This window comes from Theobroma umbraticum, unplaced genomic scaffold, assembly GCF_002168275.2.
Source record: "Theobroma umbraticum cultivar Fairchild unplaced genomic scaffold, ASM216827v3 scaffold_95.0, whole genome shotgun sequence".
Classification (NCBI taxonomy): Eukaryota; Viridiplantae; Streptophyta; class Magnoliopsida; order Malvales; family Malvaceae; genus Theobroma; species Theobroma umbraticum.
In genome coordinates, this window is record NW_018397257.1 from 6,640,940 (window position 1) to 6,665,859 (window position 24,920).

The window sequence follows — 24,920 nt, forward strand, 5'->3', positions numbered from 1 at the left end:
AGTCCACCATGAGAAAATAGGGACCCCATTGGATGCGCAATACCATACGCATGGCTACAAATTAATAAAAAGTTAAAAAGTTAGGTTGCGAATTGTTTCAACGATACAATCCCTTTTAAAAAAAAAAAAAACAGAAAAAGTTGAAAGACAATGCTACATGGAGCATTGATTGGTTGACAAAGTCAAATCATGAATCTAAACCTGATTCTCAACCATTCCTCGGCATTTTACACGTAGGAATAAGTGAATTATTTTAACATAATATATAATAATAATTTTAAATTATTATAAAAATTTAAATAAATTTTAAAATTTTTATTATATTCAATCAAATTTTATATTTTTATTTTGAATCAAATAATTTTTTATATTTTTTTATTTTAAATTAAATAAATTTTATGATTAATCATTAATTTAGTTAAAATATTATTTATTATTTTATATCGCATGACGTTAACATAATATGTTAAAATATTATAATTAATTATGATGCAGTATATTAAAGTATCAAAATTGATAATAGTATGATATGTTAATTTGATATGATAATATAATCATGTAATATTTTTTACTTTTTACATCAATATCATATTAGTGTTATATAAATATAAAATAATAAGTGATATTTTTAGTAATGATAATTAGTCCATTATTAATAAAAAAGATTTATTTAACTAAAAATAAAAAATATGAAGTTAATAAAATAATAAAATTTTATTTAAATATTTTTAAATAATTTATGAATTTATTTAAATATTATGTCAATTATTTTTTTTATTTTTTATTTTTTTCACCATACTTTTGGCCTGAAATTGCATTACCAATTCTAAGAAGCTTGTGAGAAATTGTAGAGAACATCATCCTAGATTCCATTCACACTTCCTTTTTTTCTTTTGATAAAAAGCATAGCGTATCCTTTTTTGGAAAGCAATAATCTCGAATTAGAATTTAAAAGGTCATGCTAAATTTGATTTTAGAATATGCTTTTTTTTAAAAAAAATGTTATGAAAATATGTTTGTTTACTGAAAATAAAATATTATTTCTAAAAACAAGCACCAAAAATTTGTTTGTTTAGAAGGAATGATAAAGATAATTATTAATATTTTCAAACAACATAAAAAAAACTGAAAAGAAACTTGAAAATTCGACTACAATCATATTTATTTTTCATGAATTTTCAAATTAAATTTAAATTATATGCTAGACTTATTTCTTAAAATTTCTGAAATTATTTTAAGTCAAACTAGTTGGGTTTCAAATTTCAAATTGGATCTAAGTTCACATAATTTAGGATTGAAAACATATACAAGAAATGGTTATTTAATTGGTTGGATCAAATTAGTGTTTTTGCTTAAATTTGCCTTGACACAAACTATTATTATGTATTACGCATTATATGTTCTTCTCGTTAAGAGTAATCTTTGGACTAAGATATTTAACTTTAAACATTCGACATAAAAATTTTAAGGTATGATATGATGAGTTGGTAGTGTTTGACGAGTTTATATGTGATGCACTATTTATGTATAATAATGATATATTAATAAAATATTATCACTTTATTAATAAATAAATTTAAAATTTAAGAACTTTTAAATGAATTTATATTTAATGCACTATTATCACGGTAAAACTTTTATAAATTAACACCTTTGAGATTATGAAAATTTATTAATTAATCAAGATACTATTTAATCAATAAGTTAATAATTTATTGATTTATATATTAATTAATAAAAAACTAATTTATCAAGGTATTTTTTAACACTTTTTCCAAAACATTGAACTTAACATATTTATTGTGCATTGTGATTATACGAATATTACTTAATTACCATTTACGAATTATCATTATTCTATGTATTTGTTTAACCAAAACAAGTTCATGAATGTAATTAGTTTTATTAAATGAAAATCATGAATCTATTCATTTTTACAGTAAATTAAAATTACATTCAATGTATACTTAATTATAACCTGTTTGACTTATTTTTATTTTTAGCTTAAAAGCTATTATGAAGCTCTTATGAAAAATAATAACTTTTAAAATTAAGCTAAAATTGTTTGATAAATTGTTTAACAAAATAAATTATATAAATTCTAATTTTAGTTAAATATTTATGCCATCTTCAATCAACTATAAACTATAACAGAACACTTGAAGCTTATATACAATTTTAGATATTAAAATCAAATTTGTATAACAATAATACTATATTTTTGTTAATTTAAAGACCATAATGCTTCAATTCTTAAAAACAAAAAAAAGAGAAAAAAGGTAACTGCATAGTTGACAATAAAATCATTTTTTGAGAAAAAGAGAAAAAACCTTTTAAATAGTATCTGAATGTAATTTTGAATTTTGAATTTTATTTTTTCTTATTTTTTATAAAAATAAAAAAATTATAAATTTTGCTATTCTGTTGTTGGGTGTTCTATTTTTTTTTTCTTAATAGTTTTAGTAGAAAAAGGTAGAGAATAGGGAGCTCCTATTTGCAATGGAGAATGGTGATTTATAGAGAGAAGGAAGGTAGAGAGAGATTTATTGAGAAAGGAATATTTTTTGAAAAATTGATGTGTTTTTAAAAGAAGAGAAGAGAATTTTTTTTAAATTCTCTTATACATAGATATTACTTCTCTTATACGTCTGCTGTGCCCCTCGATTTTGTGGCTTTTACATAAAAGGAAATGGAGCAATGGATTTGATTTGCTCATTTTCTTTTTTTTTTTTCTCCGCCACTGGATTATCAGAGTCTTTTATAATTAATTATATTTAATGTACTGTGACCTCATTTAGGGCTTTAAACTTAAATATTAAAAAGTCTATTGATTTATTAATATAAAAAAATATTTAAAAAGAGTAAAAAGATTTTTTTCAAATGTGTACTTATAAATGAATTTATAAGCCAATAACACTTATCTAGTTAGAATTTATAAAATGAAAATAATACTAAATTAGATGGATGGATTAAATCTTAATTTCAATTCAATCTAATTCACATCCAAATCTAGATATACATAATATAAATGGATATTCATAAAAATATTCATTACATTTAACAATTAATTAAATAAAAAATTTCTATTTTAGGCCCCGTTTAGTTATGTAGGTGTTTGTTATTTTTTTTTATTTGCATAATTATGAAAACACTAACAAAAAAATGTATTTGACAACTCTGGTTTTGTTTTTCTTTTTTGAAATCATTTTTGATATTAGTGGAAAACGCACAAACATAAAAAAAAGATGCTTTACATTTTTTGTTGTCGTTTTCAAAACAAAAAAAACAGGCTGAACCACCTCAATTAGGCTAACACCAAACCACCCCTTTCCCCTTTATTTTCTTTATTTCTCTTTCTTCTAACACCACACCTTAAATCTTTTTTTTTTTCTAATTTGTTTGCTTTTCTACCTCAAATGAGTTTCTTCGGATCCGATCCACCTCATATAAGTTTCTTTTTTCTTTTCTTTTCCTTTCTTTTTCTTTTTAACTTTATTTTATCTTTTGGATTTAATTTACTGTTTCTTAAGACTTTGCATGCCTAGTTAAAACAATGCTTCTTCCTTTCTCATGTCTTTTTCCCTGTGAATTATGATGCTTCTTCTTTTTTCTTTCTAAATCCTAAACCTTAAATCCTAAAACAAAGATAAAATTGGCCTTGATAAAAATGTTTTTGAGACCCGAGAAAAATGTTGGTGGTAGCAGTTCACAAAATCTCGTTGATATTGATATATTTCGTAGTCGACTTCGCCAAATGGCTTGTGTGAGAAATGAAATTATGAACCAGATTTATGCAAGTGTCCATGGTAGATGATTGATTTAAATGTTAATTTTAAAAATCATTGTTCTAATTGTCACTTTTTTCTTCGAATTTTATATCTTCGATTGTATTCTTACCTCTTGGTGCAAGTTTTGAATTTGATAAAACAATTACGGAAATGGTATTTTGCATATTAAATGATTTATATGGCTTAATTATTTTTTATTTTACCATATAGTTTTTAATTTAGTATATAACAAAAATAAATATATGCTATTACTAAACATGTTTTCATATTTTTATTTTTAAGTGTTTCTTATAACAAGAATATTACCAAACGAGTTTTATTTTTATTTTTTAAATGAAAACAGTGTTTTTATTTTTATTAAAAAAGTTATTATTACCAAACGTCTGCTTAATTGCATCTAATATAAATCTTCAAAATATACCAAGATTATATTTAATACACTACCTATATATAATTTTTCTACATTATCAAATCATCCAAGAATGTTGTACTTGTTCTTTTATTTTCTTCCCACGTTTCTGTCCCTCCTTTTCTTCCTTGTCCTTGTTCTCTTTTCTCTTCTTTATGGCATTTTCTCTTTTATTATCAAGGTTTGAATTTGTTGCTTTAGACTATGGGAGCAAGAACCATCTGTAATTGTTGAGACTTAGGGCTTTGAAAATTTGTTAGATGACTAATGATTGTCTTTTATCTTTATTGAGAAGAAAATAAAAGATTTTGATTTTTTATTTATTAAATATTGAAACTTTAAAATATTTATTATTAACTCTTTAAAAATATTTAATTTTACTTCATTAATTCATTAATGAAATGGTACATTTCATTGACTTACTGTGTATAAAAATAATACACTATCAATACATCTATAATATATATAAAAGTAGAATGGCTTGATTACTGTTTCAGTTTCCTCTAGAGCCCCTCCCTATATAATTTTTTTTTTTTTACTGTCGTTCATCAAGACGTCGTTTAATGCCTTTCCGCTTCTTTCCATTTTGGCTTTGGTTATTCAAAGTGGTATTGTATTGATATTAGGCTTTTTGCATTACTGTGATTGTCAATTAAGGTTTTTTTTACCCTTCCGTCGATTCCGATGATTAGCCTTCCAACTGTCGTTAGCCTCTCTTCTGCTCGTCAATCAACTTCTATTTCCTCCATGTCGCATCAAACTCTCTCTCCTTTGTTGGTACTTGCTCTCTCTCTCTCTCCCCACTCTTTTCCTTGAACAGTCAAGGTTTGTTTCTCTTCTATTGGCGTTGATTCAAGAATTCCAAGTTTTGTATAGTAAGTATCGATTCTTGTGGTTTTTATTCATTTTTTCGTATTGGTGATGCGATTTACTATTAGCTTATTATTCTTTTAATAATAGTTTTGCATGGGACTTGAATCTAAGATTGATTGGTTTTGTATTGGGTTTAAAATATGTATCTTTTGACGAGATGAATAATTTAGGTTTATGCTCTTCTATTTTCAAGCTGTCTTATGTTACGGATTTTGATTTCATTAGAATTATTTGTTGAATAGTTTTGCATGGGACTTGAATCTAAGATTTGATTGGCTTTGTTGAAAATCAATTAGTTCAATAGTTTTTATTTTTATTTTTGAAGTTCAATAGTTTGAGTAGCATTAATTTGACAAACAATGTTTGTAAGTTTGTAACATTTGAAATGGAATCAATTTCAAATAACGTCCCTTTTACATGCTACACAAAGTTGGCAGGGATCCCATTTTCTTTATGATAAATGATTCTAGCCTAAAATATTTTCTAATTGGAGAAATCGTATGATCACCAGCACATAGATATTGATTTAGTTCTTGCCATTCCCATTTTCTTCTTCTCATTTTGTTGTTTGTGGTATGTTTGCCTTCGACGGCCAGCGTCCCAACTATTGTTAGCCTCTCTTCTGCCCATCGGTTATCTTCCGTTCCCCCTCCTGTTGTGTCGGACTCTCTTTGCTCTATCAGTACCTCCTCTCTCTCTCTTCCCACTCTTTCCCCTAACGCCACGCCGCCATTTGTTTCTCTTCTATCTGTGTCTCCTTTACGCACTTTGGCTGAACAGGTAAGGTAAAAGTTAGCTTAATATTTGTATTTGTGTTTTATTTTTTTTTTTGTCAAATTTATGACTTTGTTTTAAATTTATGTTTAATTTTTTGCTTTTTAATTTACAGATTTTCCCCATCAAACATTTCTTATGATAGGCAAGTTGTAATTTTACTTGGATTGATTTTGTCTAATTATTTTAGTTTCAATGTAAACCTTTTGCAACATTTTATAGTTTTATGTAGAAAGATAGTTTCAATTCTTCTCTTTGTTGTAGAGAAGAGTTGTCTTGAAGCATGAAAAATGGAAGATAGGTCTTCTGATAGAGAATAGATGGGTGCTTCAGGCTTTGGAGCAAGGATATGACAAAAAAAAGAATATAGTGTCTTAATCATCTGTAGCCAACAACTAGGAACTTGGCTAGCTAGGTATTTCCCCATGAAAACAACAAGATTTGGCTGCAACCCAGAAATAATAATAGCAAATCCTAATTTAATGCTTCACCTTTCAATGAATAAGGTTTTGGATCTCTACCTTTCACCTTTCAACGAATTTAAAGCTTATTGGGTACTAACAGAAAAATAATTTCGTTATTTTTTTGTAAGCCTATATTGGATATTCAAACGCAATTAAAGGTTTAATTAATTGCAACAAAAAGTCTCCTCACAAAGTTTCTTGTAGATTTCACATCGAGATAGATGTTAGGCTTTTGAATTTGTATTAATGTTATTTTTAACTGTAAACATTAACAAAGAAAGCGGCGGTCAGGTAAATGGTGGCCAATCCTCGAACTGTTGTGAACCCTTTAAAGGCCTAGTCCCCTGCTTTGCTTGCGCACCCCATCTTCACTCTTTCTCTATATGAGAATTTACTCCAGGGCACAAGTTAGAGGCATGGCTATTCCAAAACAGAAGGTTTATCAGCCAGCTCCACATCAGAACCAAGCCAATAGAGTTTCTCCACTAATGCAGGTCAATGCTGTCCACTGAAATCCTGTTCAAGGCAGGGCTCAGTCTTCTGTACAAGCAGTTGCTCAGTAGTTGTTCAAGGAAGCAGTAGAGGTTCTTTTATGTATGGTGGAGCTCAGATTATAGGAGCTATGGGGAATATGGCTATCAGCCATGGTGATAAAAAATTTCCTGCATTTTTGCCAGGTAAAGCTTTCATGTTTTTAATCTTTGATATATCTGGATAATATAATCTACCATGCAAGGAAAAATGGAGAATGGGTGAAACGCAACTTACCTGGAATGATGCATACTAAGGCTTAGGCTATATTTTTTCAAATTTTATATGAATTAAATTAGTAAATATTAGATGTAATTTTCATTAAATGCCTGTGATGGCCTCTTGGCTAATATCAGATAAAATTCCTTTGAGAAAGCAACAAGTTAGAATGTTTATCCTTACTTGATGAGTGCTTGCAGCTCCAGTTAGAGCAAATGCCAAGGTCATAATCTTGCTTCGTCCAGCTCACATTCAGTTGCATAGAAAATATATAACTATTTATTACATAATAAGCCGATGACAGGTAGCTCACAACTAGCTGGTGGTGCAAGGTAGACTGGCTCCGGAGCCACCTCAGGTCGAGAGTGCCCATTGCCAACACTTTGAAGTTTATCATCAAATCCCCACAAATTGGCAGATTTGATATCATCCTGGATCATTTGTCTGGAGAATTCTCCATGATTGTACTGCAATACAGCCTTTCCTCTAAACTAAGTTGGCAGATTTTCCTCATCAAAATATGATCTCATGAGCTCCACGTTGTCTTTATTCTTGAGGTACACAAACTTCACCTTTTGGAAGGTTTTAACATCCAGAAAATACTTAACAATCTGTAGAAATTGAAGCAATGCAAGTTGGTTAATTTATGTTAATAGGTCAAATTCGCATGAGCAACAACGTATATTGCTAATGCAATACACTGACGTGATGCTTAGTGGATGGAGCAATTCTCATCACGACCAAGAGAATGATTCATTGCAGCATAAATCCAAGGTAATAAAGTCTGAGTAGTTAGTCAATTTATATATTTAACTATGGCAAAACCATTTAGTTGTCTAGTAAGATCTTCCTTTGTTTTATTCTCCCTTTGCATTGTGACCATTGTTTTGGTTAATATTCGCTTTTACATAAAAATAAAAGCAAGTCAAGGAGCTTAGAGCTTAGAGCAAATTTTCATGACTGACATGGTAGGACCGTTCTTATATTGCAACTAGGAACACACGTAATGGGTTTAAGCAATTCAAAACTAAAATCGTTGAATTATTGTAAATTTTGGAAACTAACATGTAGAACACTACATCATTGGACGATTAGTTCTTCCATTTGGTGTATTTGATAGAGAATGCTATCCTAAACCTTCCAGAGGGTCAAGTATAGACGGCATGGTTGATATTTGATGCAGATGGAAACTTTGTTGAACATATCATTGACAATGAAATCAAGGTAAATTATCTTATTGATCTAAAACTGCTAAATTATTATATCAAAACTTCTATTGACTACCACATGGATTTATTGTTTTGATTTTCTAGAGAAACGGTAATATTACATGATGATAATTATATTACTTTACAAATTTTTTATTAATTCAACTTAAAAGCTTATAAAAAATTAGATGCTAAATAAATTTTATCTTTTTATATATACAACAGATCTAGCGGAAACAACACAATAATAAATACTAAATAAATGGAAAGAAATGTGAATGGCAAAAGAATAAGAAATTATCATCATAATTAGAGATATCTGACATTCATAAAACAATTTGATCATTTTGTGTGATCAAAATAGGAGCTTTTTCTTTTTTATAATTCTATTTGCTTATGGGGTTCCCTTTTCATTATTTTATTGTCTCTTTTCCAAATGAAACTGTTGGTGTTATATATGTCACGAACATAAATTTATTTTTTATTAACTTTTCCATGATTGATACAAAAGTAAATAATTATTTATAATTAATACTAATTTATTTTTTTAAATTATTAAATATTACAAAAATCACATATTTTTACAGTTAATTAATATAATATAACATTTTTTACAAACTCTTTTAAAAGCATCAAATTAAAATTCAATACAATATAATCTATATTTCTTGTGACTTTTTTTATAGTGTAGCTACAAGCACCATCATGGTCCAATGTAATTTTAAAATATATCATTTCAAATTATTTTGAAAGGCTGTAGTGCACTTCTTCTAATAATGAAAATTTATTTGTATAATAGTAATTGAGTAATTGAAATGATAGTAATTTAATTAAAAGATTTTTTTTTTCTGTTAGGTTGAATTGTGAGTGGTCCTAGTCTCAAATTGAACAAGGAGACAAATGTTACAAATCATTGCTATATTCTCATGCCATGCAAAGGAGACATTGCTAAAATCATTAAATGCCTCCAAAAACTTGGATCTTTCCCTTCAACCCCTGCCTTTACTCTTTTTAACTACTTTACCCAGAAAAAAACAAAACGACAGAGCCATCTTCGAGTCCTCAGTTAAGGGTGTTAAATGCTTTGAAAAAGAGAGACAGGGAACCCATACCAATACGTTTTCTGAGATTGAAACTTAATACGAGAAAGGAGAGGGTGACCTGACCATAACAACAGGTTTTAAAACAGCTCCCCAGTCTCAACCATTATCCTAAATAATTATTTAATACTAATAATGATACAATAAAAGGATATATCTGATACTAATAGCTAGCCAGCAATCAAATTCACAAGAATACAAAGTTAGAATTAAGAAACCACCCCCCCACTCCTAGTTATAATACTTTTTCTTCTTCTCTTCATCTTACAGAAACCATTTTCTAGAAAAATGCAGTCCATGCTAAACCTTCATACAACTTATGGTCTTCCTCTCTGTGTTTCTGGCATCACCCAACATTTTATCCTCTCTGAAGAGTACAAAACTACTTTTAAATCTCTCTCTTTCTCTCTTGCCTTTATAAGTATGTGTTAATCTCTTTTCTAGATGCCATAATAAATAATTTTTCTTCTTTTTTTTTGCCTTCCCTTGCTTGTTTTGATGAGTAGGATGGCAGATCATGACCACAGGAGGGAGGCCATGAAGAAGCAAAGATCAAGAGTCAGTGAGAGTCTGCATGCAGATCGAGAAATGGGTATTCAAGAAAACTTTGAAACTGCGGTTGAACAGATCATGGAAGGTGAAGTTGATGGAGATGGGGCTATTGTTTTGCAGGATCTGTCCTGCAGTTGCCTGGCTTATACAGCAAAAGCTGCCTAGTTTAGCCAAGTTTAAACTAGTATTTCTAGGCATGATGTGGCTCAGAATTTTGGTTTTTAAGGAACATATCTATATGGTTTTGTGTTAGATTTGGACTCCTTTTGGCTCTTGTGGTTGTTTTCTTTCTGGACTTAAATTAATATTAATTACTCATTTCACCCAAAAAGCAAAATTAATTTTTGTTCTTGTTGTTTTGTCGTATTGGATCTAACCAACTGGACATGTACAAATTGCATCTTGTTTCCAATTTTTAGTTTTTGCCAAATAAGAATAATTAGTGAAAGATGATTGTTACTGGGGGGCTTCGAAGCCAAGGCATACTTACCAATAAAGAAACGCTGATGCTATGGTTTTGATCAAAAAACCAAGTTTGAGGTTCATCTTTTCCAAGCAGAGCCCACTGCATTGATTGCTTGAAAAGCATGTTAGCAACCCAAGCAAGGGTTGGAAGGGAACAATAGTAGATCAGAGGGAGGAACAAATAATGCACAAAAATCCCCTTCCCATGGGCCGATCCATCCTTGTAAGAAAAGCCCTCAGACTTGAAATTTAGTTTTGTTCTGACGTCTCTCATTAAAAGTTTTTATTGTAAAATCCGAATTATTTTTTGTTGAATTTTTTCTCAAAGTCTGCATCGAACATGAAACAAATGAGCATAAATTTTCCCACTGCAAGTAGTAACATTACAGAATACAACCTTCTTCCCATCTATTTCCCCTAAAAACCAAATCAACAGAACACTTTTCAAGACATAATGCACGTTGGATTCAGCCCAGCCCGAGAAATGCACGTAGACGATAAATGAATATAAAGCAGAAAACCTTGGGCTCACACAAGATAGATAATTTGATAATGGAAGCAATTGAACAGAATGAAGTAGAAAGGACTAAATAGAAAAGCAAGTCTGAAATAAAAATCAAAATAAAGCAAAGACTGACAATGATTCCGCAGCAGAAAGAAAAACATAAAACAAAAATTTTGAGCCACCTTGGGAAACCAAGGCACTCCCCACGCTATAGCTGCCACCGTCTGTCCAGCACCCAATTCTGAGAACAGCCGCCGACAAACAAAAACACTACACTATAGCCGAGACAAAATGTATCATAACCAAGAATGACAAAGACTCTTAAACTATTAATAAGATAAAGTACATCAGCTGCGGAAACCGCAAGAGGATTAACCAGCACAGTTCACTTCCCACCCTTCTTAGCTGCGGACTTGGTGACCTTGGCACCTGTTGGATCCTTCTTCTCAACATTCTTAATAACACCAACAGCCACAGTCTGCCGCATGTCCCTCACAGCAAAACGTCCCAGAGGCGGATACTCAGAGAAAGTCTCCACAACCATGGGCTTGGTTGGAACCATCTTCACCATACCGGCATCACCATTCTTCAAGAACTTGGGTTCCTTCTCAAGCTCCTTGCCAGATCGCCTGTCAATCTTGGTCAGCAACTCAGCAAACTTGACAGCAATGTGGGAGGTGTGACAGTCCAGGACCGGGGCATAACCATTACCAATCTGGCGGGGTGGTTCATGATGATGACTGAGAGGTGAAGCTGGCAGCTTCCTTGGCAGGAGACATCCTTGGAGTAGAAGCAACGAAACCACGCTTAGATCCTTAACAGCAACATTCTTCACATTGAACCCTACATTGTCACCAGGGAGAGCCTCCTGGAGAGCTTCGTGGTGCATCTCAACAGACTTAACTTCAGTGGTCAGACCAGAAGGACCAAAGGTCACAACCATACCAGGCTTCAACATACCAGTCTCAACACGACCGACTGGGACAGTTCCAATACCACCGATCTTGTACACATCCTGAAGTGGGAGACGGAGGGGCTTGTCGGAGGGCCTCTTGGGCTCATTGATCTGATCAAGGCGTCAAGAAGAGTAGGGCCCTTGTACCAGTCAAGGTTGGTAGACCTCTCAATCATGTTGTCACCCTCGAAACCAGAAATGGGAACAAATGGAATTTTATCTGGGTTGTAACCCACCTTCTTCAAGTAAAAAGAGACTTCCTTCACAATTTCATCATACCTAGCCTTGGAGTACTTAGGGTAGTGGCATCCATCTACATCGTATTAAATAAACAAAAATAAGTGTAATGTATAATTGAAGCGATCAAATGGTAACAATAGGCTAGCTATAAATCTAACCTTGTTGCAGCAGCATATCATTTGCTTGACACCAAGGGTAAAGGCAAGCAAAGCGTGCTCACGAGTCTGACCGTCCTTAGAAATACCAGCCTCGAAACCACCAGTGGTGGAATCAATAATCAAGACAGCACAATCAGCCTGTGAGTACCAGTGATCATGTTCTTGATAAAGTCACGATGTCCAGGAGCATCGATCACAGTCAGTAGTACTGGTGGTCTCGAACTTCCACAAGGCGATATCGATGGTAATACCACGCTCACGCTCGGCCTTGAGCTTGTCAAGCACCCAAGCATACTTGAACGACCTCTTGTTCATCTCAGCAGCTTCCTTCTCGAACCTCTCGATCACACGCTTGTCGATACCACCGAGCTTGTAGATCAAGTGACCGGTGGTGGTCGACTTACCAGAGTCGACGTGGCCGATGACCACGATGTTAATGTGAACCTTTTCCTTACCCATTCTGATTCACTGTAGAAAATAACAATGACAAGCAAAGAGGAAAACCACAATTTATCAAATCATAGAAAAATAATAGTAGTACACATGAAATCTCACATGGATTCTAATATAAAGTGTAAATAATATAACAGCCGCTATCGGAGTCGAACCGATGACTACCGCAATTAGATTGCGATGCTCTAACCTCTGAGCTAAGCGGATTCAGATTAATAAATCACATATATAACAAGACATGGGCTCAACTAAGGCTTCGTGGATTGGGCTGAAAAATCATAAGAAGCCCGTGACCAGAGAAACTGTTTACCCAAGTCTAATAATAATATCATCTTATAAATCCACGAAATATTTTTAGACAATTGCCGCTCATCTTTTCTGAGAAGGACAAAGATCTACTCGCAGTTAATTTGAAAAGCAAAAGACTACACGCATCTCAAAAACGTATTCAAAAATCGAAACATAAATCACAATTTCAATACAAAATCGTTCCATAACTAAAACAAAACCTTGAATTAATGATATTCGATCAACTAATAAGAAAAAAAAAATTAAAGAAGAAAAGAAACTAAGCTTAGATCGCTCACCTTGATATGTAGCTCGCAAAAAACCCTAGCCGCTGAAAGAACAAAGAAAATTAAAGAGCGGAAAACTGGAGAGTTTCTGGGCGCAGTGTAGGGTTTTGCTTTGATATTTATATAGAGGAAAGCAACGGAGCTAGGGTTACACAAGGAGACGATTTCGTATGGTTTACGAAATTGCCCTTATTCTTTTGTTTAATTGACTAGAGTCAAAGCCGGTGTTTGCGTGGGAAACATACTGTGTTTTTTTGTACCGAGAGTATCGTTAAAAGGTCGGCGGTTTTCGTTTTCTCACTAATAACGCCAGTGAATGGATACGCTTACATGGATCCCAGCATCGGCGGAGTTGTTAATCCCTTTACCGCCTTCCTTATACGGATGTGATTATAAATTTCCCGGAATCAGTTCTCAACATTCCTGCAAAACGTAAAATTACAAGTAACAAATTGATATTCTTCAGCCGGAATCTCAATTTTTTCCTAATTTTTAGTTAAATTTTATTTTTTATTTTTTTACTATAATTTCCAAAAGTTCTTAATCATATTAATGACATAACTTGTAATATTTTTAAAGCCTAAATTAAAGGTAATCATGTTTAAAACAAAAATAAGATTAAGATGACATGCATCGCCATCAAATTTCCAGATGTGATTTCACGTAGCGACGAAATTAAGATTTCAAATTTAAAAGAATAAAAAAAATTTTATATCTAAAGAGATGAAATTATAATTTTTTTTAAAAAATAAAATTTTAAAATAATATAAAAATAAATTATAAAATTTTGAAAATGTGAGAAGCGAAGGCCCCTGGTAGCCCCCTCCCTCTGTCTGCGATTCCACGCAAATGCCGTGGATAATCACACTTGTTATCAAAAACTTCAATTATTCGTACCATGTAAGATGTTGGATATGGTATGAAGGGAAAAGAATTTCCATTTTTTGTTTAAAGAGATGGTGCAAACTCTGAATATTTCATCAATTTAAACTATAAACAATCAATTTAAAATCTTCTAAGTCTTTATTTTTAGTTTTAACCATGTCTAATAGTATATAATTTTTATATTATCTGTATATCAAATAGAATTTTTATTTATTATTAGATGTAATGTACGTGAATATTTATTTTTAAATGATATTTATATAAAAATATATAAAAAAATTTCATTGTTTAATTTTTAAGTATAATTTCACTCAAATTTATTAATATTAAATATAAATAATTTATTTTAAAAGTATAAACATGTTATTTGAAAATATGTAAAAACTAAAATAATTTCTTTTATTAATTTAAAAAATTCTTATTATGTAAATTTTAAAAAATCAGTAAGCAAGGATAGGTGCTATCTGGATTTTTTTTTAAAAAAAATTATATAATAGTAATTTTTTAAAATTAATAAAAAATAAAATTAATTTTTAAATATTATCAAATTATCAAATCAACAAAAAGATTAACGTTTTACTAATAGATGGAAGATACTTTTGTAAGTGAAATATGAATTTCAAAAATTAAGGAATGTATTTAAAATTTTAATTAAAATTTAAGAGTAATGCTATTTTACTTAAAATATAAATATTTTTTAAGTGTGAAATACAAATAATAGTTCAATTGTGGATTTAGTTGGATGGTTAGATTCGACTATCTCGGACCAAAGAAGAAAAGGAGTTTGGGCTGACTAGCTGAGGCCCATGAATATTGTGCAGCGTGGAGCAGAAATGGAGGAGAAATATTTCAGTCTTCACCATCACCACTTAGCAGTTGTATTTTACTCCAGTTTTTGTGTCTTTCTCTAGTTGTTCGCAGCTCCAACACGTTTTAAGGTTAGATTCTCTCTCTGTCTCTCTTCTCATATTCATTCTCTCTGATTAAATAAAAAAAATATTCAGATTTCCCACTGCTAAAAGAAGAAACTTCTTACTTCGATATTTATCTAGCAATCAAGCCAGCTGCAATTTCTTTCAATAAATAGTAATATGATTTCTCTTCATAGAGATTGCTTGAGGAATTTCTACCATAAAACAAAGATTTTTATTTCTACGAACCCTTTTCACAATATCCCTTGTTACTCTGTTCGTTCTTCTTATCTGAACACCTTTATCAAAGACTTTAAGCCTAAAGAAAGCCTTTTAGGCTTTACCCAAATTGACCCATTGTCCGTTATATCTCCCACTGCAAATTTACACCCATTTTGTTATAATTCTTTCTCTTGTTTTTACTCAACTAGAGCCCCATCTAGATCATTTAGAAGAAGAATTAATAAGAGATTAAAAGCTAGTAGTAAACCTGTTCTTGATCAAGCAAAATTTGAGAAGGCGGTTTCCCAGCTCCTGCCTAGGTTCACTGCTGACGAGCTATGTAATGTGATAACTCTAGAAGAAGATCCTTTAGTATGTTGGGAGCTATTTAATTGGGCGGTGCAGCAGCCTAGGTTTAGGCATGATGTTTCCACTTATCATATTACCATAAAGAAGCTTGGTCTAGCAAAAATGTATGAAGAAATGGATGTTGTTGTTAACCAAGTGCTTGCCCTTCGTTCATTTGGTTCTGAGCCCCTTTATAATACCATCATATACTTTTTTACAGAAGCTAGGAAGTTGACTAGAGCTGTGAATATTTTTAAGCATATGAGGAACAATAGAAAGTTGGATTGCAAGCCGTCTATTAGAACATATAACATTCTTTTCACAGCAATGTTGAGTAGGGGAAGAGATTCCTATATAAACCATATGTACATGGAGACTATTAGGTGTCTGTTCAGGCAAATGGTCAATGATGGGATTGAGCCTGATGTTTTCTCATTGAATTCTATGATAAAGGGATATGTGCTTTCACTTCATGTTAATGATGCTCTACGAGTGTTTCACCAGATGGGTGTGGTCTATAAGTGTCTGCCTAATGCTTATTCCTATGATTATCTGATTTACGGGTTATGTGCACAAGGTAGAACCAATAATGCTAGGGAATTGTGCAACGAAATGAAGAAAAATGGGTTTATTCCTAGCAGTAAATCATATAACTCCCTTGTGAATGCTTTGGCACTTTCTGGAGAGGTTGAGGAAGCACTACATTACCTAAGAGAGATGATTGAGAAGAGAAAGTCTGCTGATTTCATAACATACAGAACAATCTTGGATGAGATCTGCAGAAGAGGAAGGGTTGAGGAGGCCACGGGATTGTTAAAAGAGTTGCAAGATAAAGATCTTGTTGATGGGCATACTTATAGGAAACTTCTATATGCAATGGAGGATGATTTTGGAAATTGAAATGCAGAAGCCTGATTAGGTATATCATACAGGATTGGTAATTTTTATGCATGATATTTTCTGTTTTAAATGCATAAATCATTATTTATTTGGTATTTATTTCAAAGCCAACCAGTAGAAATATGCACTTTTGGCCTAAGCGCAAATCTAGAAGTTCTTACCTGTGAGTAATTGGCAGCTTTTCCCGATGTTGCAATTATTTTCAGGTCATATGTATGATATAGATGATATATTGACAGTGAAAACTCAAAAGCATGCTTTTAATGATTTTTATACTTCTTTTGTTTGAACTTGTTTATTCAATTTAGATTTGCACTCGCCTTTCAAAAAAAAAAAAAAAAGATTTGCACTCTCATGAATCATGATGATGTTAGGGTTAAGCTAGATGAAAAGTACATCTATAAAATATCCATGGAAGAGCTCACTCTATCACGGAGTTCTTACTTAATAGTATTATTATTGGTTTTTGCTATTTTCCAGGATATTTGATTGGCTGAAAAAAGTTTATTTGATGAAACAACTTATAATTTATGTGGTCTAAGAGAGTTTTGGAATTTGTGCTTCTTCGGTGTTTGCAGTAATGTTGGCGTAAACAATCACTTTCCATGCAGTTTGACATTCAAATCATGTTTGAATTATGGAGAAAACCTTCCAATGAGTTGGAGGTTGCCACTGCCACTTGATATTTTTTTATGAAGGTACAACTTGGTACTTGATCAACATACAAGTTTTACTTGTGTACTATTTTTATTTCAAATTATTTAAATTTATAGATGTAAAATCTTGGCTGTGCCAGCAGTTAATAAGATAATAAGAGTCAAAGGAATGACTTTATTTTGAACTTCTTATGTGTCTTGTCATTATTTAGGGAATGATGGTGAAAATGGTATTCACATATATGAAGTTTTTACATAGTTATGGTCCCATAGAAGTGGATTATCTAATGGGGGACCTACATATATGATCCTACCTTTTTGGATTTTGTGAGCATATTCTTAGATGGTTGAGTCCTACATTCTGCACTATGTTAGGAGCAATTGTTGTTTCTCGTTTGCGAATTAGAAACTCTTTGATTGGGCTCTTGAATTAGTTTTCCATTTTCTGTTTTTACCTAAATGGCTTAATTGTTATATCACTATTTTCAGTTATTGAAAATGCATCCGTACTCCTTAGTCTTCAATAATTTACGCATCATTGTATCAAATATGAAGAAAGCTCTCTGACTAGCCTCCATCATATTCTATCATAACTTGTCGTACATCTTATTACATATGTTAACCACATTTTCTGCATTATGTGAAGAGCAATTGGATCATGTGCAAGGGACTATTGTTTGGCATTAGAATGGTCATTGAATGTTGCTAAAGGTGTTGATATATCAAACAGCATTCTTATTAGTATTATTTATTGAAAGTGCATTCTCATGTTCTTTCTTGTTGTTCTTAAATGCTTTTCCTTTTCTCTAAGATAAAAAGAAAAAAAAATTCTGCAGGGGTTTTTTATTAATCCGTATTGGGTCACCATTGATTATGTTCTAGATTGTAACTGAACTAAACACTCAGGTGAGAACTTGTGACTGGTAGCATCTGGAATCTATGAAGGTATCAAGCCATATAGTTATGTCAACAATGAGCTTTAGATATATAATCTGTAGGCTGGCTTTCCTTGCTGTTAATATGTTTGATTTTGGCCTTTTTTTACATAATCTGGTTATTGAGACAACATCCGCAAAGTTACTTAGTGTATGGATTCATTAAAGTAGTTATTCTTGCTTGGTCTTGGCTAAAAATAAGTTTGTAATGTGCCAATCTTGCAAAGGTAGGAGTTTCTGCATCCAGGATTCCTGCTGGTTTTTCAGTAAGGATCACCTTCTACTGTTAGCATCCTTTTTTGGAATGTGCCACTGGAATGTCAGGAGAGTCTGTGTTGGGCACTTGATGATGGACGGAGAGTTGTTTTCAGTTAGGATCGATGTTGATGCTTCTCTGGAAAGGGTGAATGTTGTTCAAATTGTGGACTGATATTCTGTTGGTCTCGTGGGTTTGTGTTCATTTTGTTTTGTCCCTAAGGTGTATGGCTTCAAGCAAGGAGATTCAGGATTTTTGTTGCTCTAATCAGATGTAAACGGAAGGTTCAGAGCGATGTGAGGAGCTGTTTTTGTCTTTTGAATAGGAGTATTGGGTGTGTATACTGTTACAGGTTAAGGGCATACCAACCAATATTCTTGTTGTTCGGCCTGGTTGCTCGCCATGGCTCTTGTAAAGGGGAAACCCAAATCCCCAGCATTTTAATGATATTCTTCCTTTAATTTTCAAAAAAAAAAAAAAAAAAAAAAGCTTGTAATGTGAAGGCTGGAAGGCACAATACTGGCTGGTATTGATTGAGTCAATGTCTAATTATTTTATCAAAAATTCTCCATTGATTATAATTTTGAATTGTTTCCAGAGAAAGATTATTCCTTTAACAGCATATTTGCCTTACTTATGGGCATCAATTAAAGATAAACAAGGGTACGAGGAAAGTCTAGAATATTAGTCTAACTCTTCTAGATCACAAGATGAAGGACAAGCAAACAGAGATTTCATAACATTCACATCTGTTATGCGTAATGTTAGTTCGAAAGTGCAAACGAAATCATCAAAGCAGTACCATAATTCAAGCAGGCATTATAGTCCGTTAGAATAGGCTTCTTGCTCTGAACTCGTAGACTACAAAACTATCAGCATTTGAAACTCTATTAACATTCAAGAAGCAACAACATGGTTCTGACATGCCTAAACACCATAAAGAGCCACTCATTAATCGCAATTTGCAAGCATCAAAGTCGTTCTTCCTAATACAGAATCTTCATCAACCAGGATGATGTGAGTATGATACCTTACATAAAGCATGCATATCTTTGGCACGATATAAAATCCAATGAGAACCAGAAACAGCGATGACAAATTAACCATCAATTGATTTCATTCATTCTAAATTAACAAACAAAAATATTTCCTCAACTGTATAATGGAAAAGATTATCCAGAAATGATTACGCATTTTAACAGCGGGGCTAAGAATTGCCTCCAAACCAAAATCTTCCAGGCTGCCGTAAGAAACAACAACAACAACAAAAGTTGCTGCATTGCCCCAAATCAATCAATTATCCACTTCGTTTTTAATCTTCTTCTTCTTCTTCTTCTTCCTTGGCCCTGAAGAAGAATCATTGTCAATTCCCTCCTCAATCTCTCTACTCTTCCGTTTCTTCTTGTTCTCCCATTCACCTTCCTCAATTTTCACCCCATTTTGCTGAAACTTTTTAATTTTTTGGCCACTTTTCTCCTTCTTATGCTTCTTGTTCTCACTTGGTTCCTCAATTACCTTTTTTTCCTCATCTTCCTCAAAGTTACCAATCTCATTCTTCTCCTTCTTCCTCTTGCTCTCTCCATCCTCAATTACACTTTTGCCTTCACCATCCCCGACATCACCAACCTCACCCTTCTCTGTCTTCTTCTTGTTCTTATGCTTCTTTCCCTCACTACCCCCATACCCATGACCCGCCTCTTGACTCAGCTCCACAGCACCACGAGTCAGGTTGAATACACTCGGTTCTGGACTCGACTCGCCGGCACCTTCCACTGCGGTCTCAGACTTGGACTTCTTGTGCTTGCGATCCGATTTCGACTGCTTTCGGAGCTCCCTGTGCAACTGTTTGAGCTCGTGGAATGAAGCGGAGGCGCGTCGAAGGTATGCGCTGACGGCTTGCGACGCGCCGTTGTCTGTAGCGGCGAAGTTGGAGATGATTTTGGTTGCTTTGGAGACGGAAACCGGAGTTGAAGAGAGGATTTTGCCCGTTACCGTCTTCATCAGGTTTAGGGGTTTTGGAAGAATCGAAATCCCTAGGGTTTAACGTTTAATTGGTTTTAGGGTTTTGGGTTCGCATGTGACATGTCATGGATAAAAAGGTGACCCAAGATATTTGCCCCATCTTTTTATGTGTTCGTTTCTCCTGTCAGTTTACTTGTATAAGTATGTTCCAAACCTTTTATTGTGACAGCCCACATGGTGGCAAAGTATTTATAGTGCTAAGAGCCACCTTGCTTCCTTTGGCACCTAACCCCCTTCAAACCTGTGTGTGTATGAGCAAGCACAGTAAAGATGTAATCTGAATCGTGTCTGACCTAGAGGGGTGGCCTGGTCATAGATAATTAAGAATACCACACTGCAAGTTTTGATGCTGCAGTTTTTCATTTTTTTGTCAACAGCCCATGCTACATTTGAAATCCTTTAAAATCCCTTTATTCCCAAATGTCTTCGATTATATTTTTCCTTCTCAACCTCCATGGATTGGCTGACATAGTTTCATACTACAATGCTACGAAGGAAACAGTTTAACTTGAAAAGGGAAATTATGTCAAACAAACTTTTTTCCATCTGTTGAGTATATGCAGCAGTAATTGATGATACCTTACGTTGTGGCACTGGAAAGAAAGGTTTGATAAGTTGATATAGTTGATACATCCTTTTTTTTTTTAAGCAAAGCGAAGCTATCTTATAATCGACTGAAGCCTACAAAACAATAGATTTCCTGAGCTTCAATGGTTGTGAATTTCCAAAAGTTTTGCTCTATTCTGCTCATCAGCTCACTGTCACTTGTGCTTCAGAAATTATATATCTGTTGATTACAATGCAATGTTCCAGATAAAAATAATATTCTACTCCCTTCAAATTTTCGTCATACTTTAGTATTTTCCATTCATTGGTATGCTTCACCATGGTGGTATAATTGTGTGCTTTTGCCAGATATATTTGGCTTGGAGATGGTGAGGACTATATATCACCTTTTGCAGAGGTGTACCCCTAGAGGGGGCAGGGAGGCAGGTCAGGTTGCTGGACTGTTGTCGTTTAAGCCTGCTGAGATGTATGCAGCCACTGAAACAAAGGGGGAGGTGATCCATCTCAATATATTTTGGTTGTCATTGTGCATTACAGGAATGGGCTGCCTGTCATGCACCCGCTTTTAATTATAAAATTGGTGGAAGGCATAATCCTGCTTTTGGAATGATTCTATTATCAGTTGTGTCTAAATTGCTAGCATTATCTTGGAGAAGTGATATGGTTTCAAATTTTAACCAGACATGTCCTTACATGGCACCCATGAATACATGAAAAGTGATGCTTCATGTGCTTTTACTTAAGGCTTTGTTTACTTGTTATCTTTATTAATTGCAAATATAAAAAATTTGGGTTTGAAACTTTGAATGCAAAAAAATAAAAAAAAATAAAAAAAATGAAGAATTGAAATTAAGAATGAGTGAAATAAATTGGGCAAACCTAACTTCTTTTTTTCTTTTGAAGGTGCAAACTTTAAAGTTATGTATGTATAAAAAAGAAATAACACAGTAATAGTTCTAAAAATCATATTTTCAATAACATAAACTAATACTTGAATAAAACCAAAAAAATTATTAAGTACATAATAAAAAATAAATTGCATTTAATTATTTATTAAATAAATAAATTACATATTCTTTTTTTAAAAATAATGTTCCAACAATTTCGATAATCAATGGAGGGTTATTTTAGAAATTTCAAGGGAAATAGAAAAAGAACATGCCATGCCAACAACATAATGTGCACATCCAACGTGGCAACTTTTATCCATAACCGTTAGATGGTGGACCCCTGAAATCCAACGGCCAGAAGAGAAACCCTAAACTCAAAAACGGAACCATGTGGGCAAAAACTCGCTTTAAAGCCACAGCTCTTCCTCCGGTCTGTGTTCCTCGTCGTCTCTTTCGATCAATCTCCAAGGCGGCTCTTCTTAGTCTCTTCGTTTCTTTCTACAAGGTTCAAATCCTTTTCCTTCTTCATTACTTTATCAATCTTATTCCTTTTGTAAGTTCTGGTTTCTTTTTCTTTGTTTTTAAAATAAGTTGTGTAGATCTGGTAGTTTGTGAAACCAATGCTATGTTCAAATCTTTTCAATTCAGACATCTCAGTCTTACTTAATTTTATTTTGGGTTACTGTTTTTCTCAGTTATTGTTATGTTATTCTTATGGAAATTGTCTTTTACTTATGTTTTAGTAACCCTTTGCTTTGCTTTTCTTAGGTTTGTTTCCCAGTGAATCAGAATGGGTAAGGAAAAGGTTCACATTAACATCGTGGTCATCGGCCACGTCGACTCTGGTAAGTCGACCACCACCGGTCACTTGATCTACAAGCTCGGTGGTATCGACAAGCGTGTGATCGAGAGGTTCGAGAAGGAAGCTGCTGAGATGAACAAGAGGTCGTTCAAGTATGCTTGGGTGCTTGACAAGCTCAAGGCCGAGCGTGAGCGTGGTATTACCATCGATATCGCCTTGTGGAAGTTCGAGACCACCAAGTACTACTGCACTGTGATCGATGCTCCTGGACATCGTGACTTTATCAAGAACATGATCACTGGTACCTCACAGGCTGATTGTGCTGTCTTGATTATTGATTCCACCACTGGTGGTTTCGAGGCTGGTACTAAGGACGGTCAGACTCGTGAGCACGCTTTGCTTGCCTTTACCCTTGGTGTCAAGCAAATGATATGCTGCTGCAACAAGGTTAGATTTATAGCTAGCCTATTGTTACCATTTGATTGCTTCAATTATACATTACACTTATTTTTGTTTATTTAATACGATGTAGATGGATGCCACTACCCCTAAGTACTCCAAGGCTAGGTATGATGAAATTGTGAAGGAAGTCTCTTCTTACTTGAAGAAGGTGGGTTACAACCCAGATAAAATTCCATTTGTTCCCATTTCTGGTTTCGAGGGTGACAACATGATTGAGAGGTCTACCAACCTTGACTGGTACAAGGGCCCTACTCTTCTTGACGCTCTTGATCAGATCAATGAGCCCAAGAGGCCCTCCGACAAGCCCCTCCGTCTCCCACTTCAGGATGTGTACAAGATCGGTGGTATTGGAACTGTCCCAGTCGTCGTGTTGAGACTGGTATGTTGAAGCCTGGTATGGTTGTGACCTTTGGTCCTTCTGGTCTGACCACTGAAGTTAAGTCTGTTGAGATGCACCACGAAGCTCTCCAGGAGGCTCTCCCTGGTGACAATGTAGGGTTCAATGTGAAGAATGTTGCTGTTAAGGATCTCAAGCGTGGTTTCGTTGCTTCTAACTCCAAGGATGATCCTGCCAAGGAAGCTGCCAGCTTCACCTCTCAGGTCATCATCATGAACCACCCCGGCCAGATTGGTAATGGTTATGCCCCGGTCCTGGACTGTCACACCTCCCACATTGCTGTCAAGTTTGCTGAGTTGCTGACCAAGATTGACAGGCGATCTGGCAAGGAGCTTGAGAAGGAACCCAAGTCTTGAAGAATGGTGATGCCGGTATGGTGAAGATGGTCCAACCAAGCCCATGGTTGTGGAGACTTTCTCTGAGTATCCGCCTCTGGGACGTTTTGCTGTGAGGGACATGCGGCAGACTGTGGCTGTTGGTGTTATAAGAATGTTGAGAAGAAGGATCCAACAGGTGCCAAGGTCACCAAGTCCGCAGCTAAGAAGGGTGGAAAGTGAACAATGCAGCAGCTATATTCTCTTGCCGATTGGGCGCAAGGAGTGTTCTATCCTGGTTATAGTTTAAAGAAACTGGTTAATCTCAGTCTTTCAAAAGTTTTGCATGTCGTTATATGTATTTTCTTGCCTTTGAATTTGAGTAGCAATTTTCAGAATTGGGTACTCGATAGGCGGTGGCATTCTTAGCTTTTTCGTTTTGCCTGTTTTGTGGAGGATTAAAAATTGAGATGCTTTGGTTTGCGGAACTATAATTAATATTTTGTTCTCTTTCTATGCCTGTTCGTGCCTGACGTTCTTGTTCTGTTTAGGGTTCTTTGAATCTCTGTTGAACTATCATTTTGTACGCTGATTTGGTTCTTCTGTCCGAATCTAATAAAATATGCATTACATTAATTGTTCAAAATACTAGGTGAAAAAATGATAGAAAGCCATTGTCTTTCTCTTGGGCTGTCATTCTAACTGTAACCAATTTTTACTTGTGGAAGATATCTCTAGTAAGCATGTAAAACATCAGTGGTTGACAAATCACCCTATACTTGATAGTTTTATGTTTTGAAGCAAACAATCCAAGTAAAAACAATTCTCTCGGCAATCGTTCTTGTGGAAGTTCGTCCAACCTTGCATTCAATGTCTCAATTTTGGAGGCTGTGCTTTAGAAAAAGATATCAGACAAAAAATTAAAACACTTCTACTGGTCAGGTTCTGACCCATGCTGCATTGAAAATGTAAGCTACCTCAAAGACGACACTGCCTATCTGAACTGTGAATTTATGTTCTGCACAATAATATACTCGCGCAGATTTGTCTCGTTTTTCTGTCACAATAAAACTCATCATCTGAA

The 24,920-nt window shown here is 33.7% G+C and overlaps 3 protein-coding genes, 1 long non-coding RNA gene and 1 pseudogene across 10 annotated transcripts; 3 read left to right on the plus strand and 2 right to left on the minus strand.

The window, feature by feature from the left end:
- The first annotated feature begins 4,835 nt into the window (after window positions 1-4,835).
- Window positions 4,836-9,995, plus strand: LOC110412541 (uncharacterized). 4 transcript variants are annotated; one of them, XR_016351000.1, is made up of 4 exons: window positions 4,836-6,985; window positions 7,395-7,615; window positions 7,715-7,832; window positions 9,873-9,995. It is a non-coding gene; the product is annotated as an uncharacterized LOC110412541 (long non-coding RNA). The 4 variants fall into 4 exon arrangements; XR_016351001.1 differs by having other exon boundaries at window positions 4,836-5,072; window positions 5,667-7,615; XR_016350999.1 differs by having other exon boundaries at window positions 4,836-7,615.
- A 975-nt stretch (window positions 9,996-10,970) lies between these two features.
- On the minus strand, window positions 10,971-13,435 carry LOC110411921 (elongation factor 1-alpha-like; annotated as a pseudogene). The gene is made up of 3 exons (XR_016351010.1): window positions 13,282-13,435; window positions 12,242-12,709; window positions 10,971-12,156 (listed from the first exon to the last, which is right to left on the minus strand). The product of XR_016351010.1 is annotated as an elongation factor 1-alpha-like (transcript).
- A 1,586-nt stretch (window positions 13,436-15,021) lies between these two features.
- Window positions 15,022-19,012, plus strand: LOC110412821 (pentatricopeptide repeat-containing protein At2g27800, mitochondrial-like). Of its 3 annotated transcripts, none has more exons than XR_002444906.2 (3): window positions 15,022-16,554; window positions 17,114-17,233; window positions 18,354-19,008. XR_002444906.2 is itself a non-coding variant. In XM_021423452.2 (2 exons), exon 1 carries the CDS (start codon window positions 15,246-15,248, stop codon window positions 16,533-16,535), a length of 1,290 nt encoding a protein of 429 aa, XP_021279127.1. In that variant the 5' UTR covers window positions 15,022-15,245; the 3' UTR covers window positions 16,536-16,554; window positions 17,114-19,012. The 3 variants fall into 3 exon arrangements, 1 of the variants encoding a protein (XP_021279127.1); XR_002444907.2 differs by having other exon boundaries at window positions 18,358-19,008; XM_021423452.2 differs by having other exon boundaries at window positions 17,114-19,012.
- Window positions 19,013-19,186: 174 nt separating this feature from the next.
- LOC110412573 (uncharacterized) lies at window positions 19,187-20,563 on the minus strand. The gene has a single exon (XM_021423138.2). The coding sequence runs from the start codon at window positions 20,381-20,383 to the stop codon at window positions 19,676-19,678; it is 708 nt and encodes a 235-aa protein (XP_021278813.1). The 5' UTR covers window positions 20,384-20,563; the 3' UTR covers window positions 19,187-19,675.
- Window positions 20,564-22,258: 1,695 nt separating this feature from the next.
- Window positions 22,259-24,356, plus strand: LOC110411896 (elongation factor 1-alpha-like). The gene is given in 7 exon segments (XM_021422255.2): window positions 22,259-22,366; window positions 22,630-23,110; window positions 23,196-23,487; window positions 23,490-23,870; window positions 23,873-23,905; window positions 23,908-24,003; window positions 24,006-24,356. Coding segments are annotated over 6 exon segments (1,335 nt in total). The 5' UTR covers window positions 22,259-22,366; window positions 22,630-22,651; the 3' UTR covers window positions 24,080-24,356.
- Window positions 24,357-24,920: the final 564 nt, after the last annotated feature.

Coding starts and splice junctions, on each gene's coding strand:
- LOC110412821 (XM_021423452.2), top strand. CDS start 15,246: ATGATTTCTCTTCATAGAGATTGCTTGAGGAATTTCTACCATAAAACA.
- LOC110412573 (XM_021423138.2), bottom strand. CDS start 20,383: ATGAAGACGGTAACGGGCAAAATCCTCTCTTCAACTCCGGTTTCCGTC.